This window comes from Taudactylus pleione, unplaced genomic scaffold, assembly GCF_031769625.1.
Source record: "Taudactylus pleione unplaced genomic scaffold, aTauple2 ptg000587l, whole genome shotgun sequence".
Taxonomy (NCBI): domain Eukaryota; kingdom Metazoa; phylum Chordata; class Amphibia; order Anura; family Myobatrachidae; genus Taudactylus; species Taudactylus pleione.
The window spans coordinates 2,809,979-2,829,608 of NW_028284989.1; the positions used below are offsets into that span (position 1 = coordinate 2,809,979).

Genomic DNA, 19,630 nt, shown 5'->3' on the forward strand with positions numbered 1-19,630 from the left:
ACCTAACCTCCCTCCCCGCACCATAAACCTAACACACCCCCATAGTGCCTAATCCTCCCCCTAGAGCCTAATCCTAACCCTAAACCTAACCCTCCCCCTAACCCCCAATACTTACCTGCGGGATGCCGGTAGTTGGGATTCCGGCACTGGTATTTTGACCGTCGACATACCACACACCAGGATACTGGCTAGATCCTGTTAATAACAATTGTGTAACTGATTAAACACTATGCTGAGAGCTAGGCATCCGTCTGAACTGTTGTGTAATGCTCTGAAAGCTCTGAGAGTTAGATTGCTGGGCTAACCTATCAAAGGGAATGACATGATGCCTGAACAAATGTTTTTGAAGTACAATATACTATGCTGACTGCGACAGCCCTTATATAATTATTCACTTTTTACATATTTTTTATTTAATATAAAATTAACTAGTCATTATCATCCTTACAAACTTACAAAAGGCTTATTGACAAGTAAAAGATTTCCCTTACAAAGGTCACATCTAATTTTACATTTAATTCTAATTAGGGTGTATCTCAAAGATGCATGCATATTCTTATTATATGACACATGTAAATGATTGGCCCTGGTTGTTTGTCAAACAACACACAAATGGTATCTACACATTACCTAAAGACCATGGTGGCAATTTTTGCCATGTGTAGAGAAAGATTTTGAGATATATTAAGGAATAGAGGATAACAATTGTTTCTTTTATCTAGACTAAGAAATTGACTTGTGTTATGCATGCAGATTTGAAATTTGAGAACATGTAACAGGATAGAAGCAACAAAGTATCAGGAACTACAGGGAGAAAAGTAACATTAATAAATATTGCAAGAATTAAGCACAGGATCCATATATCTTCCTTCTAAATATTTCCTATTAAGGATCATGACATAATTAAAAGCCTGATAATTAGTACAAGCAACCTTATAAACATTTAAATGAAAATCTTGTACAAAAATATTTAGCCATCATTATATATTTTTAAGCAAAAGTTCTCTAATTAATAGTTATTAAATATTTTTTAAATGTAGAGTAAATCTATTTTAACAAAATGAAATAAAAGTTACATTTTAAAATAATCATAATAAATAAATTTTATATAATAAGAGTGCCCCCAAAAAAGAGTCTTTATTTTCTCTTCTGCAAACTCATTGAGCAGAGTTACTATGATTAGAAATTACTTTAAAACTGAAAAAAATAACCTTAAACAAATATTAATTCGAATTTATTAGTGAAAATTTGGACTTCATTCAATTCAAATCTGTATTTGCATATTAATTAAGCAGAGCAAGCAGCAAGAATGCTCACTCATTATATTTAAATATGCAGAAAATGAAATACAGTAAATATTCATAGCCCTAAGTGTTATTGAGCAGTTAAAACTAATAAATATTAAAATAACTCATAAACTCATATAGGGACTGCTAATTTTCTAGATTATTTTTTTAAATATAATTCCAGTGTTATATTTTCATTTCTTGTATTTAGATGTAATACGTGTTACCTGTGGAATGTTGTACATCCCAAACACGCGGGCCAGGAGGAGAGAGACTTTAGCTGATATCCCATCAACATAGCCCACCAAGCTGGGTAAATCTCCACAGCGATAATTTAATTTGAAATCCTCCATACCAGTAAGAATATTAAACATTCCAATCAAAGCTTTTCTTTCCGAAAAACAAGGATCAATGACTTGGAAGCCGAGGCTGATATTGGGCAACAAATATGGATTGTTATTAATTTCGGTGATTGCAAACACAAAGGCCAAAAGATTCTGGTAGGTTCTAAGGTTCATTCTGATAAAGATGATAAGAATCATGTATGAAACTGCGTTTAGCTGCTTCAATAACAGATAATCATTTACAGTGGTAGAACGCTCTATATACAGTATCTCTCTACTAGAGAGGTGCAGGTCCAGATTTCTGAAATCTAAACACACCCAAATGTAGAGATATATATAAATACACTATGTAAACAAAAGTGATTGGACACGTCGGTACTTTGTAGGTCCACCATGTGCAGTGTTTACAGCAGACACCCTTCTTGGCAAACTGCCCAAAAATTCCTGGACAACAGTAGGCTGTATGTTTTCCCTTTCTGCCTTAAGTACAGTGACCAACTGTGACACTGAAGAAGGTCAAGTAGGCCTAGAATGCACCCGTCACTCCAATTCATCCCAGAGGTTTTCAATGAGGTTAAGATCTAGACTGAGAGCTGGCCAGTCCATCTGAGTTACCAAATTATCTGTATACCAGTCCAGTGTTGCCCTGGAAACATGACAGATGGCATTGTCATCTTGATAAAAACATTTGTTGTTTCCCCAGAACTACAAGTGCATGGGCCTCCCTACCAAGTGTTCTTGTCGAAACCACCACATTAGTGGCCATTTGGAACTCATATGCAATGGTATGCATGGTCTGCATATCGCTTGCACGGGGGTGTCCAATCACTTTTGTCTACATAGTATAGTGTAAAAATAAGAATTAAACCCATTTTTTTTTCCTGAAAATAAGATGTAAACCATGTTATTAATTTTGAAGTACTTTTTTTACATTTTTCTAGAGGACGTAATTGGTCTTAATCTAGTGGTAAAAAAGTAAAATTTCCATAAAAATAACAGTTCGCCCTCTCACTTTGACCATCAGACTCAAATTATCACAAAGCGGTAGTGAGAAACAATTTTTGTTGCTCAAACTAATTGCCACTTAAATGTTAAATCTAGTATAAAAGAGCAATACCTGTACATAAAGGGCCTGATTCAATTTCAGAGGTGGGTGCAGTTCAAGCACACCTACAGATTCACTAGTGAGATAATCTGCAAATGTCAGCTTGAGCATTCTTCTCTTCTATGCGATGGTCTGAGCTTCGTGCAAAACCTACTTTTCGTATATAAGCAATACTCAACTGCGCTGGTGGATCCGATCTCTCCACCATCGATGCACCATTAGTTGCAACATTGACTCCCTGAGCAGCCCCTGCCTGCGCACAGCCTCCCTTGTAACTTTCTCACAATATAGCTGCGGTTCTACGTAAATGAACACAGCCGCATACCAAACCACATCCCATGATCACACCCATAACACTTCCATGCCTCCTCCTCTTTTTACAAAGACTTTTAAGTTACCTCCCAGTCTCCAACCTGAAACCCCCATGGATTGCAGATGTCATCTCAAGTCATAGTGATGTCATATGTAAATGCGTACGCTATCGCACACATTGGTTTTGCTTGTGTGCAGTAAGGGTTTTCTAGCCTTTTCACACATGCACCGTAGAAAAACATTGCTCAACTGCACAAACATTGGCACTGCGTGCATCTCAAAGTCAGACCTAATATCTGTCTAATCAACTGTTCATACCTAGGTGCCAAGGTGATACACACAATTGGATGAAGGAGATTCTCACCACCAGGACAGAAAGTGATTCTACAATGTATGAGCATCCAGATTATCATATTGTATTGGGTGCCTTTTTTAAAAAAAAAGAAACAATATTTCTAACTATGGGGGTAATTCAATTATCCCTGATAATTTTTCAGGTGCAAAAATTTAAATTTTTTACCTTCGGGAAATTCAATTAGAGCCCATTTTTTGCTCCCAAAAAATTATCTGTTTTCTGGCAAAAGCACATAGAATCTGTGATAAGTTTAAAGACCTATGTGTTTTTACTGCCTGATCCACGAAAATTGGATAATTATAGGGGATTTTTTTCGGAGCCTGCTACGGTCCTGAAAAAAATCCCTCATAAGTGTTGCAAGCGGCCTTCTTTGTGTCTAATTGGATAGCCCTTGGGGGTCAGTTAGCCCTTGATAAATTACCTTGGATATTTGTATTCTTTCTTTTGAATATAAGAAAGCACTGCTGTGATTAATATACTTAAAAGTAAACTCCATAGACTTTTTAAAATTTTCAAGATGGATTTATTTCATAAACTGGGATAGATTGACAGCTACTCTACATTCATGTTTTTGCAGTGAATTAACACGGTTAGTTCATATAGAATAGTTTGGACTGAGCTGCCTATGTAATTTTTCTGAACTAAAGAACCTAATTAGAACTTATTTTAGAACAATATAATATTTATATATATTTTTCAATTTGTTAAGTGGTTAAAATCTCAAAAGTTAGCAAAATGTTACAGTTTGGCAATTACAGTACTTATACCGTATAGTCACGGTCTTTGTATTTCTGGTCAGGCTGATTCATACAGTAGCATAAGATTTCTGTTCACAATTCTAAAGTGCTTTATAGTGTTAATGTGAAAGGTTTGAATATATAAATTCATATGATCTTTTCCTATGAGACATTAAGCAATAGCCATATAAAAAAATAATTTGCTATACTAAGGCTATCATAAGTGTTTCATGATGAATACAATTTAATTTTAAAATGCTGATATCTGTTTAATCAATTTATTTATTGTTTGTAAATGAGTGATAATTGAATTACATGTAAAAGATTAACTTTATAGTGTATATCTGTTTCCATGCATATTAGATTGTATACATGCTAACAATGGGCCTGATTGATATGTGGATGCAAATGTTCCGCTGCGTCTTTGGCTGTGCTATAATATGCTAATGCCACAGGAGGCGTCTTATGTACAAAGACAACCACTGCCTGCTTCTCTGATCTGCAGCAGCATCGGATAAACATCGCACCATCGGTTGCTGCATGTGATCTCTGACTTACCCTCTGGCTACCTAAGAATGACCGACACAGCTACACTGTCAGGGCCAGTTGAAACTGCATCCTAGGATGCAGCCACTGGCTTTGTTACACCTAGAAATGGTACCTAGAAAAGGGGTCCGACACGCCTCTGTTTTCTGCAATGTTCCCCATCGCCATCCCAAAACGCCTGTAACCCTGTCAATCAGGGCACTGCGACCTTATTGGTTCTGTGTCGGGAGCTGAATAAGCACCAGTAAAAGCAAGAGTTTGTGCATGAACTGATCCCTGCTTTCTGTTATGGCAATAAACACTACATACTGTACATATACATGCATACAATATAGGAATAGTGTAAGAGTTACACATGTTGCATTACCTGATATTTAAGAATTGCCAGCTTTTCAGATAACCACATAAAAATGTGCTAAATCTTACACCTGTCAGTATATTGAAGATATGTAATTTTCTGTGTAGGCCAGCTAGTTCTAATCAAAGGGGGGAAAAATACCCTGTGCTCCCTATGGAAATAAGCAGCTCTATTACCACACACTAGTGTGTGTATATAATAATTTGAGAAAGAAATAGCGCTCAAAAGAAAGTAGCGGCAGCAAATAATAAAACAAAATGAAAAGAAATAAAATAAAATAAAACACTCAAAAACAACAGACAAAGAATACAATGTATGTATATAAAAATAGTTAATAAAATTGCAGCTCAAATATGGAACCTAATAAGGTTGTAACGATCTCCGTTTATAGGAACTTGAAGAAGACAAATTACTTGTTGAAACGCGTTGGAGGCTTTACACGTTACTGAGTGGTGCAGTACTGAAGAGACGCTCTTTTCACATCACGGACTCCTGACATCCAGGCCAACCACACCAGTTCAGATCTCCCATGCCGCTGAGTCCGCAAGCGCTAGAAAGCCGGCTGCCAGACATCAGTGCAGGACGGAGTACCACTCGGGACCCCTGTATAGCTGAAATTTCAACAACAGCAGCCGGTGAACCAGTGCCTGGGAAGGCAGTAGGGTAAGATAGGGAGAGTATTTTTAAACCTTGCAGTTTTTAAACTCTGCAGTCTTATACTCTTAAGACTTGGTATTACAACTTCCAAAAGGAGCTATAAACGGAGATTGTTAGAACCTTATTAGGTTCCATATTTGAGCTGCAATTTTATTAACTATTTTTATATACATACATTGTATTCTTTGTCTGTTGTTTTTGAGTGTTTTATTTTATTTTATTTCTTATCATTTTGTTTTATTATTTGCTGCTGCTACTTTCTTTTCAGCTAGTTCTAATACCTAGCTTTCTAAAGTCTTTACTATGATTTATAACTTTAATATTTGCTATACATATTGGTCCACAAGCATCTGTTCTCCGTATGCTACAAGTCGTGTTGCACATAACGTGTGAGCACTATGAGACTCAGTAGAACCAAGCGTATTTTTGTGACTTTTTACCTTAAATGCATCTTAATTGCAAAGTGAAGTGAATAGGGAGTACAATCAGTTTCTGCTGATTAAAATGATATCTGGCATGCCTATATTCTGTGTGTGACTGTGTTTATAGCTGTATGGGAAATGCTACGTTACAGTGTCAGCAACTGTGACTCTATAACGTAGCGTTTCACATGTAGATACAACCGCAGTCACATACAGAATATAGGCATGCCGCATATCATTTTAATCAGCTGAAGCTGCTTGTGTGTCCTTTGTGAATAAGATGTATTTTAAGGGAAAAAGTTGTGTGACAAGATGCTCAGCACTACCGAGTCACATGGCTCTCACACGTTATGTGTAACACGACTTGTAGCACACGGAGGATGGATGTATGTGGACACATGTGTAGTGCTGGCCTACACAGAAAATTAAATCTCTTCAATAGTCGTTCCACTGCATGGTGCGAGTAATAGGGCTGTTTAATATGCAAGGAGTTTAGACGATTGTGGCCACATCTGTACATATTTAGTCATTTATTCATATAAATGAATTGTACCTGCATAAAAAATCATGTTTATTGTCTGTTGTTTCCATGTAATATTTAATTCTAACAGCTCAGTTTAAATTCAGGCATTCACGTCTTTTAATATTTTTAAGAAAATAATACTTTCTGCATTTTTATCCTAATTATTTTAAATGTGTGTTTTCTTTATGGAATATGTATTTAAAAGAAATCTTTTAACAATGTATGCATATGTTGTGTAATAATAATACTAATAATAATAATGGTAAAAAGTATATTTGGCTCTGCAGGCACAGCCTTTATTATGCTGGAGCATATTATATTCTGAGTTGTCAGAGAAAAAACATTTACTCACGTGCGGCAATCAGACAAATATCCTAAATGTTCAGAATTAAACTTGAATTTCTGTTGTATCATTGACCCCATTACAGTAATTATCCCGCCAACGATCAAATCGCCTTTCTGGTAATAATGACGGGAAACTGGGGATCGGAGAGAACAGATGGAGGTTTGCAGGCTGCCTACTAAGTGAGGCAGCAAAATGAAAACCAGAACTGCGCACAGAATATTGAGCATCGTTCCAAATAATAGTGTCTGTAGGAGATCTTTCCTATTCAAAAACAAAAACAAGCTAATTTCTCTGCATCTTTTTGGATTTCATAGGGACCAATATAATTGCAGATCAGAGAATATGGAGCTGGGATTCCTGGCTTTGACACATTTGCTGGTCAGATGTATAATGTTTACACAGCCTGCATTTTTATACCCTTCTAACATGCACAAGGTATTATACCAGGGGAGTTTTATTTTTATTAATCTGTAATTATTTAAAATTATATGTTACAAATACAGACATGTCAAACATGGCTATATTTGATAGCAGGTATAATTGGTGCTAAAATGTTATAGGGCTGGGGAATAATGGATGGACAATGGCAAAGTTTCATGCATACTGACAAATTATTACACCAGTACTTTAACTCTGCTGACAGACAATCTGAGGGGATAATGTTTATATAAATATAAATCTTTAAATCTAATATTCTCAATGAGTTTTCTATATTAGGTCAACAGTGACCAAGTCGGCATTCATAATGCCAACCAGATAATATAGACAAGGTCATAATGTCAACAATGCATTCTCCAGGTAAGGGTAACCCTAACGGTAACATTAACCCAAACCCTTAAACCTAACCCTTTGCCAAACCCTAAAGCTGGATACACACGGTACAATGTAGGTAACGATCCAATCTGGTTAACGATTTCCCTTGAGCTTCTGAACACTCCTGGAGCAACGATATTGTGCATACACACAGAACAATTGTACAAATGATCAAACGATATAGATGGGTCGTTAACGACTGTAAATCATTACCGATATATCGTTTGGCAGCAAACAACCTCACAATGCATCTTCTGTCTCCCCGTCGTCTGTCACAAAATGGAGGAGGGCAGTGGCCAGGAAATTGACGATAAATTGTATGCTCATCATGCATTCACATGGAATGATGTGTGTCAAATCGTGAAAGTCAGGTCGAGATCTTTCTGCATGTTAAAGAGATCAGCGACCACGGCCAATGACCAGCGGGAATGCGCATCGCATCTGCCTACACATGGACAGTTTTTAAACGATTTGCCATTCCAACCGGTTGCAAAAGGCAATATCATTTAAAAAATTGCACCATGTGTGGGGGCCTTAACCCCCAAGCATAACCCAAATGTTGATGTCAACATTTAATTGTAGACACTCTGTCCATGTAGCCATTTTCCAGGGGTAGACTTCATGAATATGTACATTTTGGTATTGACATTGTAAACATCAACAATATTACTGCATATCTTCTAAATAATGTGGCAATATAAAATTAGATTTACATAATACATGAAATAGGTAAAAATGTATAATGAGTAAAACATGATGCAATCACATAAATACATGATACTGAACTACAGTAACTAAATGCAAACATACTGGACAAACATATACTGCACAATAATAGGGTAGATACTGAAAGCAAGCACAATGACGCCAATCTGAAGAAGATGTGAATGGACAAAAGAAAAGTAGAAAAAGTATTTTAAGATGTCCCAAGATTGTTCCACCAATGTAAGCAATTCTACCTTTGGAGTGTGGGAACAAGTTCTCTGGAAGCTGTACCAACCACTTACCATACCTTAGACCATGATATGCTTAATGGAAGCCCTAGCCACAACAAAAAGTTACTTAAAAAGGCCCTCTAATCCTTGTCTTCTGCATGAGGTAGTGCATTTCTACAATTTCAAAATGGAGGCCTCAGGTGGGCCTGAGACCTGTAACTTGCAGTCCTGCATTGTCCAGCCATGACTAACCAAGTCCTTAAGACCTCTCGAAATAGGTAATGAAACCATATGCTTTACCTTACATCTAAGGCAGACCACATACCTAAAGATTATATTTCCAACCAGCCAACTATTAGGCTGGTTGGAATGAAAATATAGTAATATATGGGAGAAAATGGCACTTGGCCACTTGCACACAAACACTGGAAAAAAGGACAAAAACATTCATTCAGACAAGTTGGTTAAATCCATTGGAGTTCACTCATTTGAATTAACCAACTTGCCTGTTCCCAACACCAGAAAAACAGATAAAAGTGGTAACTGAAATGGCCAATTGTCATTTTATCCCATACATTACAAGATTTATTTTCCAACTATCCATATAGTTGACTGGTTTGAAAGGTGATCTTTAGGTGTTAAGACTAAAGTGCTTGGAAAATCTGGTTCAAATGTTAAATGCATGGTGCACTGCCTGGTCAAAAAGCACCTAATGGCCATAGGCCTTAACCTTACACTGCAAGAAAGCCTCCAAGTCTGAACAGCTCTGCTAAAGATTTAAAAGGACAGGCACCCTAATAGGAAACGCTGATTGGGGCTAGGTTTGAACTCTGACCTATAAAAGGAAATTCCTGGGAGCACTCCAGTGCCAGAGTAAAGGCTCCATTATCATACTCCAGCATTCCTGTGCATATCTTGATAATTGGTTCTGACCTTGGCGTGTTCGTGACTCTGATTTTGCCTGACCCCTGGTTCTACGTTGATATCTGGTTCTGACCTCAGCTATTTCCTGTGACCCATTTACATCTGCTCCATGGTACTGTCTTGTCCATTTGGTTCTGACCCAGCTAGTCAACTACGCTCAAGTCTCCTGTATTCCGACCAAGTTTCCAGCACCTGTATAGGGAAACCTAACGTGAGGGCCGCAACCTGTGTGTCAGACGCAGCCAAGTCCATACCTTGTTGCGAGTGTCCCTGGTGAAAACTGCTGGCACATTAGACTTCGCGCCTCAGGAATAGGTCTAGCCAATTCCCTGAATACGGGTAGCATCCACAATCCGTCCGTGAGTTTGTGACAGAAAACTCTGGTCCAAAAAACATGGATGCTGCTGGGAACCCATCGCCCCGAGACTTACTCAAGAACCTACTTACTAGAGGCAAGAAGCAAAAACAAGATCAAGCCTAGATTATGCAGTGTCTCTAGACTTTAATGCAACAAGTCAGTACCGCTCAGCCGGCATCGTCACAATCAGTCCCACCTCCTATGGTGACTGTACAGCCTGCAAGTGCTTCTGCACCATTATGCATTCTGAATCCCACAAAGTACGATGGGGACCCAAAGGACTGTCGAGGGTTCCTGAACCAGTGCTCAATTCAATTCGAGGTTCAAGTAGCAAATTTCCCATCAGAAAAGACAAAAGTGGCTTACATGATCTAGCTGTTGTCCAGTCAGGTCTTGGCTTGGGCCTCTCCTTTATGGGAAAGAAATGATCCTCTGGTTAACAATAGCACAGAGTTCCTGAAGGTTTTCCAGAGGGTCTTTGATGAGCCTGGTCGAGTAACCTCTGTGGGATTGGCTATTCTACAGCTGAGACAAGGCAATCAATCTGCAGGACAATATGCTGTGCAGTTCTGTACCCTTGCTGCAGAATTGGGATGGAACAACAAAGCTTTAGTTGCCGCCTTCATGCAGGGTTGTCCGATCAGATCAAAGATGTGCTCGCATCCAGGGAACTGCCAACTTCTTTGGATGACTTGATCTCCCTGTATATCCGAGTGGATCTTCCCCACAGGGAGAGAACAAGAGGAAAGGAACAGTCTCGTCAGTTTACTTTTAAGCTCGCCCCACATTTCACGGCACCAGTGGAACCTCCAGAAGAGCCCATGCAGGTTGGAAAATCTCGCCTTCCTGTCACAGAGAGAGAAATTAGGTAAAAAACAGACTTTGTTTATATTGTGGTGAACCAGGTCATCTTCTCTCTGGCTGTCCAAAACGTCCGGGAAACGAGAAGGCCTAACTGATCGAGGGGTGGTCAGATTGGGTACATTTCAACACACCCCAAAGAACCATGTAGTTCCTCAATTCTCCATTGATGTGACCCTGGTCCTGGGAAAGTTCTCTGAAGTCATTAGTGCTTTCCTGGACTCAGGTGCTGATGGCAACTTCATTACTGCTAAGAAAGTTCAAGAGCTGGGAATTCCTATTATGCCACTTCAAACACCTCTCAGTATCATCGGGGTGGATGGGAATAAACTTCCTACAGTGAACATCCACTCTCAGATGACAGAAATTTTCATGCAAGTAGGGGCTCTCCATCGAGAATCAATAGCATTCTACATACTTCCATCAGCCAAGAGTACTGGACTCCACAGTAATGGAGCTTGGCAGTGTTTCACAGCAGCAGACAATAGTAAGCCACTGAAGGTAACACCAGCTCTGTGGATGTTGGAGACAGGTATTGCAGCAGCACCTGGATAAAGCTGAGGTTGAAGTATAGCGGCTGGGAGTGCAGGTAACATAGTCCACAAAAGTAATGGATAATGCAGATAAACAGGTACTGTAAATGCTAGTGATGCTGATAACACTGGAAATGCTGGTACTGTAGGTAACACTGGAAATGCTGGTACTGCAGGTAACACTGGAAATGCCAATATAATTGTTCATGGAGGACACAGGAAATAGAAGGCACTAACAGTGAGATCTGAAGCCTAAAACAATTCTGGAAGGAATTAAGTTGTTCAGGCAATGATACAACGCTGCTTTAATAGGGAGTGGTTCATAGTCATTGGCCTAACAAACAAGGTGAGCTCACAGGTGAATCAGATGATGGTTCTGGAATGTCTCAGAGTTGCTTGTTGAACAAGCTGTTCAACTGAGACAGCCATGGACCTGGTCCAGACAAGTTCCACAACCTGTGAGCACTCTCTGGTATGGTCAGCAGGTTGTGCAAAACTTATATTTTATTATTGGGTGATTATCAGGAGTGTGTTTTCATCATAAGTTGGTATTTGATGAGCAATTATGGGGGGGCAAAACAAAACACACAGAAGTGTTTGGAAACTGTGGGTGTGAGTTATGCCAGAACTCTTTAAAAATAACATCACAGACACTAATGGTAGGGGTTATTTACTATCAGATATGCCATCATGATACATTATAATAGATATCACTATTCCTAAACTTCAATAAGAGGTCTGTCTTTGTGTCTTCTGTTAACTTGTGAGCAGTTTCATTAACAAAATTTAGCTCAGCGATCTTTAACAGCATTCCTACTGATTCCATGATATTATTATTTATAGATCTAGCAGATTCTATGATTCCACACCATAATTCACACAAAATACCATCTGCTAAAAATGACCACGAATTGAAGAAAACATCATTTGGTGAGAAAACAAGGCCTATTTTTAATATCTTTAGAATATTTTTGTTTTTGGGGGGAGGCCTAGGCTAACAGAGCAAAAACCTCAACTTTGAGTGTTAAATCTCAGTCTTGGTGCTGCTTGGTACTTCTAGACATTTAGGGGTATATGAAATAGGCTGCGAACTTTAAGCATTGGCTAGTCCCATGCAAGACTGCACAATTTTTATACCCCTCAGACTTTTTGCAAGCAATATTACAAATGTAACCTCTTTACATTTCTCCAGTGGCTCTGTGGGATCAGAACATTCTGTCAGCACTACAACAGTCACCATTTAAACTTATATTCTCTTGATCTTAAATTCTTTTGTTAGACAACAGCCTTTTTAACAATTTCCTCTGCTAGAAGGGTTTCCTGTACTGGTTCTCTTTTTCTGTAGATCCCCTATATTATTTGTAGAAATCTGCTTAGACAGGAACAAATCTTTACACCAGTTTCACAGTCAGGTGGCTTTTTTACTCTTCACAAATGTTATCACAGCACATTTGTATATATGAGATGTTTTTCTGACACTAGCTATGCATCAACAGCCTTTCTCTTTCATCCGGCTGCTAGTCAACATTGGAATTCCTGCCCACTGGATCCTACAATCCTTTATACCTTCACACACACCAAACCAGTCACACCCAGGTAGTGTAGCTGTGTGTAAAACTTTTGTTGTAGTAAGCAGCAGGATTCTTAACCCTACCTGACCCTTTTCCTGGGGAATGAGTTCTGTTCTGGACATCAGAACATGGCAAAGTACCCTCCTTGCCACATATTTTTCATAATAAAAGTGGATGAAGCCATCTTTTTTTTTTAAGAGATGGGAGAATGGCTTGGCTATCAAAATAAAGAAATTTAAGTAAGAAAGATATAAAAGACATCCATTTACATAAAATAACTTTAGCTATAGTGACAATGACTGTTAACAAAGGTAGATTTGCATTCCTCCCCGAGACAAGATCTTAACAAAAAAAAAATGGCACATAGAAGGGCTTGAGGACCACTTTAAAGCCCAAATTGAAATATAGAATTAATCAAAGCCATAATTTTCTCAAAAAAAATTTAAACTTATTTTATTGAAGCGCAGGCATCACAATCCAACATCACAATTAGTAAAGACATCAGACAAGACATGTTGAGATAACAACAGAGATCAAGATGGAACAGAAACAATTACAGAAACAATAAAAGACAATACATATGACATGTAATGGAAATCAGCAATGAAATTGTAATAACCTGCAAAGCATACAGTATAAAATGTAATAAGATGCTAAGCTTAAGCAAGAAAAGATGATCCTGCAGAAAGCTGTCCTTTAGTTTTCATGTTGCACCTTAAATAAATAACAAACACACGGTATAACACTCCAACTTAGGACACCTGACTGAGGATACCAACCATCATCCACTAGCCTGGGTGCTCTGTGTCATGTGGAATTCAACCAGACTGCCCGAGATTCAACCAGGATCTCCATCATAACCAGCAATAAGACTGGCAGCCATTCAGCTGAGCCACCACATGACCAAGTATATGAGGAGACTATTACTAATGTTATCATGGAGTCTGGGGGATAATAACAGAGCATACAAATAACACTGGTGATGGGATTCAAACCAGGATCTCCATGGTCATCAGTTGCAGGGAACCTGACTGATGTTAGCCTATAATAGCAGCCTTACACGTACAGTCAGGTGCATAAATATTGGGACATTGACAGAATTTTCATATTTTGGCCTCTATTCACCACCACAATGGCTTTGAAATGAAACAAACAGGATGTGCTTTAACTGCAGACTTTCAGATTTAATTTGAGGGTAATTACATCCAAATCAGGTGAACAGTGTAGGAATTACAATGGTTTCTATATGTGCCTCCCACTTTTTAAGGGGCCAAAAGTAATGGGACAAACTAAACAATCCTAAATCTAACTTTCACTTTTTAATACTTTGTTGCAAATCCTTTGCAGGCAATTACAGCCTGAAGTCTGGAATGCATAGACATCACCAGATGCTGGGTTTCATCCCTGGTGATGATCTGCCAGGCCTCTACTGCAAATGTCTTCAGTTCCTGCTTGTTCTTGGGGCATTTTCCCTTCAGTTTTGTCTTCATCAAGTGAAATGCATGCTCAATCAGATTCAGGTCAGGGGTTTGAATTGGCCATTGCATAACATTCCACTTTTTAGCCTTAAAAAACTCTTTGGTTGCTTTTGCAGTATGCTTCGGGTCATTGTCCATCTGCACTGTGAAGCACCGTCCAATGAGTTCTGAAGCATTTGACTGAATATGAGCATATAATATTACCCAAAACACTTCAGAATTCATTCTGCTGCTTTTGTCAGCAGTCACATCATCAATAAATACAAGGGAACCAGTTCCATTGGCAGCCATACATGTCCATGCCATGACACTACCACCACTATGCTTCACTGATGAGGTGGTATGTTTGGACCATGATCCATTCCTTTCCTTCTCCATACTCTTCTCTTCCCATCACTCTTGTACAAGTTGATCTTTGTCTCATCTGTCCATAGGATGTTGTTCCAGAACTGTAATGGCTTTTTTAGATGTTGTTTGGCAAACTCTAATCTGGTCTTCCTGTTTTTGAGGCTCACCAATGGTTTACATCTTGTGGTGAACCCTCTATATTCACTCTTGTGAAGTCTTCTCTTGATTGTTGACTTTGACACATATACACCTACCTCCTGGAGAGTGTTCTTGATTTGGCCAACTGTTGTGAAGGGGTTTTTCTTCACCAGGGAAATAATTCTTCTGTCATCCACCACAGTTGTTTTCCGTGGTCTTCCGGGTCTTTTGGTGTTGCTGAGCTCTTTCTTTTTAAGAATGTTCCAAACAGTTGATTTGGCCACACCTAATGTTTTTGCTATCACTCTGATGGGTTTGTTTTGATTTTTCAGCCTAATGATGGCTTGCTTCACTGATAGTGACAGCTCTTTGGATGTCATATTGAGAGTCAACAGCAACTGATTTCAAATGCAAATGTCACACCTAGAATCAACTCCAGACCTTTTACCTGCTTAATTGATAATGAAATAACGAGGGAATAGCCTACACCTGTCCATGAAATAGCTTTTGAGTTGATAGTCCCATTGATAGTCCCCTTAAAAAGTGGGAGGCACATATAGAAACCATTGTAATTCCTACACCGTTCACCTGATTTGGATGTAATTACCCACAAATTAAATCTGAAAGTCTGCAGTTAAAGCACATCCTGTTTGTTTCATTTCAAAGCCATTGTGGTGGTGAATAGAGGCCAAAATATGAAAATTCTGTCAATGTCCCAATATTTATGCACCTGACTGTATATATATATATATATATATATATATATATATATATATAAATATATTATAGTAAAAAAACAGCCAATAATCAGAATTGTATTGGAGATGAAATCCTTATTGAAAAATATATTTATATAGCAAAGAATGAATAATCACCAGTCCACTGTGTGGGATATAAAGCATATAGCGTATGTTACCACACAATCGAGTGCTGTTGTGCAGCATTGTTACCATATATCAGCATGCTGCACAGTTCCTCTTGAGTGGGTATGGGCCAGGTCTCAACCCAAATACACTCTCCATTCGGCCACTCCAGACTGTGCCTTTGAGGGGTAGTTTTAGTTTTTACCTGGCCACATTCAGCTTCATCTCCTGGGTACGGGTAATCTGCGTTTGTTGATCACAGGTCTGCTTGATGAAACAGCCACTAGGTTTCACTCTGCTTATTTCTCCCACAGTTCAAACACAGGTCTCACATCTCTCCATATTATGCCGGTTATTTCCTTTTAAATGAAGGTAGTTACCACTCTGAGTCCACAGCCAAATAAAGTGCAGAATAAAGTATTTAAAATTTGAAGCTGCAATAAAAGTTGAAGGCTGCAATAATCAGTCTATATCAGACTCCCTTAACACTTCTGTGAGAGGGGAGAAACATGTTATCAAAAGGCAGTAGACAAATTTTATTGCAGCATCAAATTTTAAATACTTTAATATTACCGACAGGGGAATCCCGACAAGGAACTTAAGATAGGCATCAAAATACTGACGCCTATCTTAATCCCAATGCCGGAACGCTGAAGGATGCCAGCCCCAACAAGGTAAATCCGGGTTGCCCAAGGCATTAGCCACTAGAGGGGTAGGGTAGGTTTAGGGAGCATAGCAGGGTTAAGGTTAGGATTTGGGGAAAAGGTTAGAGTTAGGCACCCCTAGGGGGAAGTACTAGAGTTAGCCACCACTGGGTGATTAGGCACCATGAAGGTTTAGGCACTAACAGGGAGGGTTGGGTTTAGGGTGCAGGGTGGTGATGGTTATTGTTAGGCTACAAGAAGGGAGGGTTAGGGAGCGAAGGGTGGAGGGTAAGTATACTGACTCCTGTCGGGATACCAACCATTGGGATGCTGCTGTCGGTATTCTGACAGAAGGCATCCCAACAGCCAGCATTATATACCCATTCTGCTTTATTTATGTAAGGCAGTAACAATGAAGCCACCATGCCATGGAGTAAGCAAGGACTTTACCATTACTGTCCCTAGAGCACATTGCTTCTAGACCGATGAGCTGACCTATGGCTTGGGAAGAAAGTAAACCTTGTCAGGCACCTTCCAAGGTTTGCTTTCAGTAAATACCTGCATTATACTGAGCCATCATACTCACTACACAGGTAATAACTACAAAGGGTATGTTTCCTATTGGTTGCTTGGAATTGATTTGAAATCAATCTAAATCACATCGATGTGTTTCTGGGGATAAATCAAAAAACTAACATTGTTAGTAAATGTGTGATTTACCCCCAGAAACATAACACCAATGTTGATTTATTTTAAATTGATTAACATGAACCTTAAGTAACATAACTATAAGTCATTTTGGGGATTCAAGCATCAAGCTCCTCAATTATAGTGAATAAAGCACATTAGGTCACTAAGCCATTGGGGCACATACACAACTAGCGTGACTTTTCTCAATGTCATCAATCAGTCTAATGCAGAGGTTCCCAAACACGGTCCTCAAGGTTCCCCAACAGTTCAGGTTTTAGAGATATCCATGGTTGAGCACAGGTGGTTAAATCAAATTGACTGAGGTACTAATTATGTCACCTGTGCTCAACCATGGATGTCTTTATATCTTGAGTGCCTTGAGGACTGCGTCTGGGTACCTCTGGTCTAATGCAACCGTAAGAAACAATAAGACTGGTTGGGGATTTGAACCCCACACTTTTCAATTACAGTTAATACAGAAAAGGTATTAGTGCACTAAGAAATATGTGTGTATTTTCTCAATGTCATCAATCAGTCTAATGCAACAATAAGACTGTTTTGGGACTTAAAGCCTAAAGTCCTCAATTGCAGTGAATAAAGTTCATGGGTATTAGAATACTGAGCTAGTTTAGCAACTATACAGTATGGAGTATTTTCACAGTATTGTCATCACTCAGTCCAATGCAACAGTAATAAACAAGATGGTTTTGAGATTTGATCCCCGGACTCCTCAATTGCAGTGAATAAAGTACAGTGGTATTAAAATACAGCATTTCAAGCTCTTGCTGACTGATTCCAATGGTAGATAGATAGAAGTACATTGGGGACAGATCACACAGATTTACTAGTGTTAGGTAGGGGATTTCATTAACCCCATTAAAATATAATTAAGTGGTATCTGATTTCCATGTAATGTCAGCTTGATATTGAAGCTACTTATAAACCACAGGAAGAATGTGACAGAGATTAGATTGGAGGTTCCCAAAATGGTCCTCAAGGCACCCTAATAGTCCAGGTTTTAGGGATAACCATGCCTGGGAACAGGTGACTTAATTAGTACCTCAGTTGTTTGATTTAACCATCTTTGCTCAACCATGGATATCCTTAAACCTGGACAGTTAGAGTGCCTTAAGGACTAAGGGCCTCATTCAGAGGCGGTCGTAGGATGCAAGCGGTCGTTCTGAAACATGGCGGCCGCTTGCATCCTGAACGGCCGCCTCCATGTCGATCATTGGGCTGTGGGTTAACACCCACAGCTCTAACAACCGCTAAGGGTGATGGCCGCGATGGTCAAGACAATCGTGACCATCAGGGCTTACGACGAGACCCTAAGGTAGGGTCTCGTCAACCTTAAGCCCCAGGGAGCTTCCTGCTCTGTTTGAGCAGGAAGCTCCCCACTGACATCACTTGCCAAACGGCAAGTGTTCTGACAGGAACGCCTCCGTTTGGCCGGGCACGCCCCCGGCCTGCCCAGCAAACGGGGTGAGCTGTCACTCAACATCGACAGCTCGCCCTGTCTGCTACGAGACCCCTAACGACGGATCACCCATCGTTAACCGGGTCTCGCGCATGCACACGACGTAGCCAGCTCCGTCGTGCGCATGCGCACTGGAGCAACATCGACCCGGTCGCGAGCTCATAGAGCTAACGACCGGGTCTGAATAAGCTCCTAAATTTGGGAACCTCTGGATTAGATATTAAACCATATTTAACCAATTGAAATATACTTATTCTAAAATACTGTATTGCATATTTTAAAGTAATGTTTTGCATAGTGCCAGTTGGCTCCATTTCATGTGACCCTGTTTTATGGTTATTAAATCCTGTATTTTGTGTATTATACATTTATACAGTATGTGTGATATTACATTAGAGTGTCAGCAAAGCAGAGGGACAGATAATTCCCATTCAACAGTAAGCATTATGCTTATAACTGTGACACATCTTCAAATACTGTATTAAGGTTTGAATATAAATTTTCATGATTATTTAAAATAACACTATCATCAGTTATGTTTTATTAGATTTTACTTTCATTTGATGTTTTTTGTCTAGTTATATCTGTTAGTGAAATATAATTATATCTGCATTAATGGTCTTATTATTCATCAATTAATCTGCTGTAAGTTTCATAGAGAGCTCCAAGTAGCAATTATTTTTGACAAGGGACATTATTTTCCCCGAGTGACACATTAGTTGCTCTCTAATTATCTTGCCTAGAAAGTATAACTGCATGAGTTAACTGGAACTTCTACAGGCAATTCAAGCTGCAGTCACCATTCTGCATGTATGTACAGCAATTGTCCCTGAGCCACATCCAGGCAGAAGAGGACTATTTAGACAAAGACGTAATTAGGGATCTACAGAAAACTGCCTTAGTCCACTAAATCATTTTAAACTACATGTAAGTGTCTACTACTCTTTTAGATAAACATTCTTTTCTAAGAAAGCTCATTAACATTAATTAAAAATTAATTAATTAA

General features: G+C 39.0%; 1 protein-coding gene across 1 annotated transcript in view; it reads right to left on the reverse strand.

The window, feature by feature from the left end:
- The window catches only part of LOC148481268 (vomeronasal type-2 receptor 26-like), a 34,432-nt gene extending 27,078 nt beyond the window's left edge, over positions 1–7,354 (reverse strand). Inside the window, exons 1-2 of the mRNA XM_088453760.1 lie at positions 6,998–7,354; positions 1,514–1,805 (exon numbers count right to left, since the gene is read on the reverse strand). Of these exons, the coding sequence (XP_088309886.1) occupies positions 1,514–1,805; positions 6,998–7,218 (513 nt within the window). The 5' untranslated portion in view covers positions 7,219–7,354. The remainder of the gene's footprint in view (positions 1–1,513; positions 1,806–6,997) is intronic.
- Positions 7,355–19,630: the final 12,276 nt, after the last annotated feature.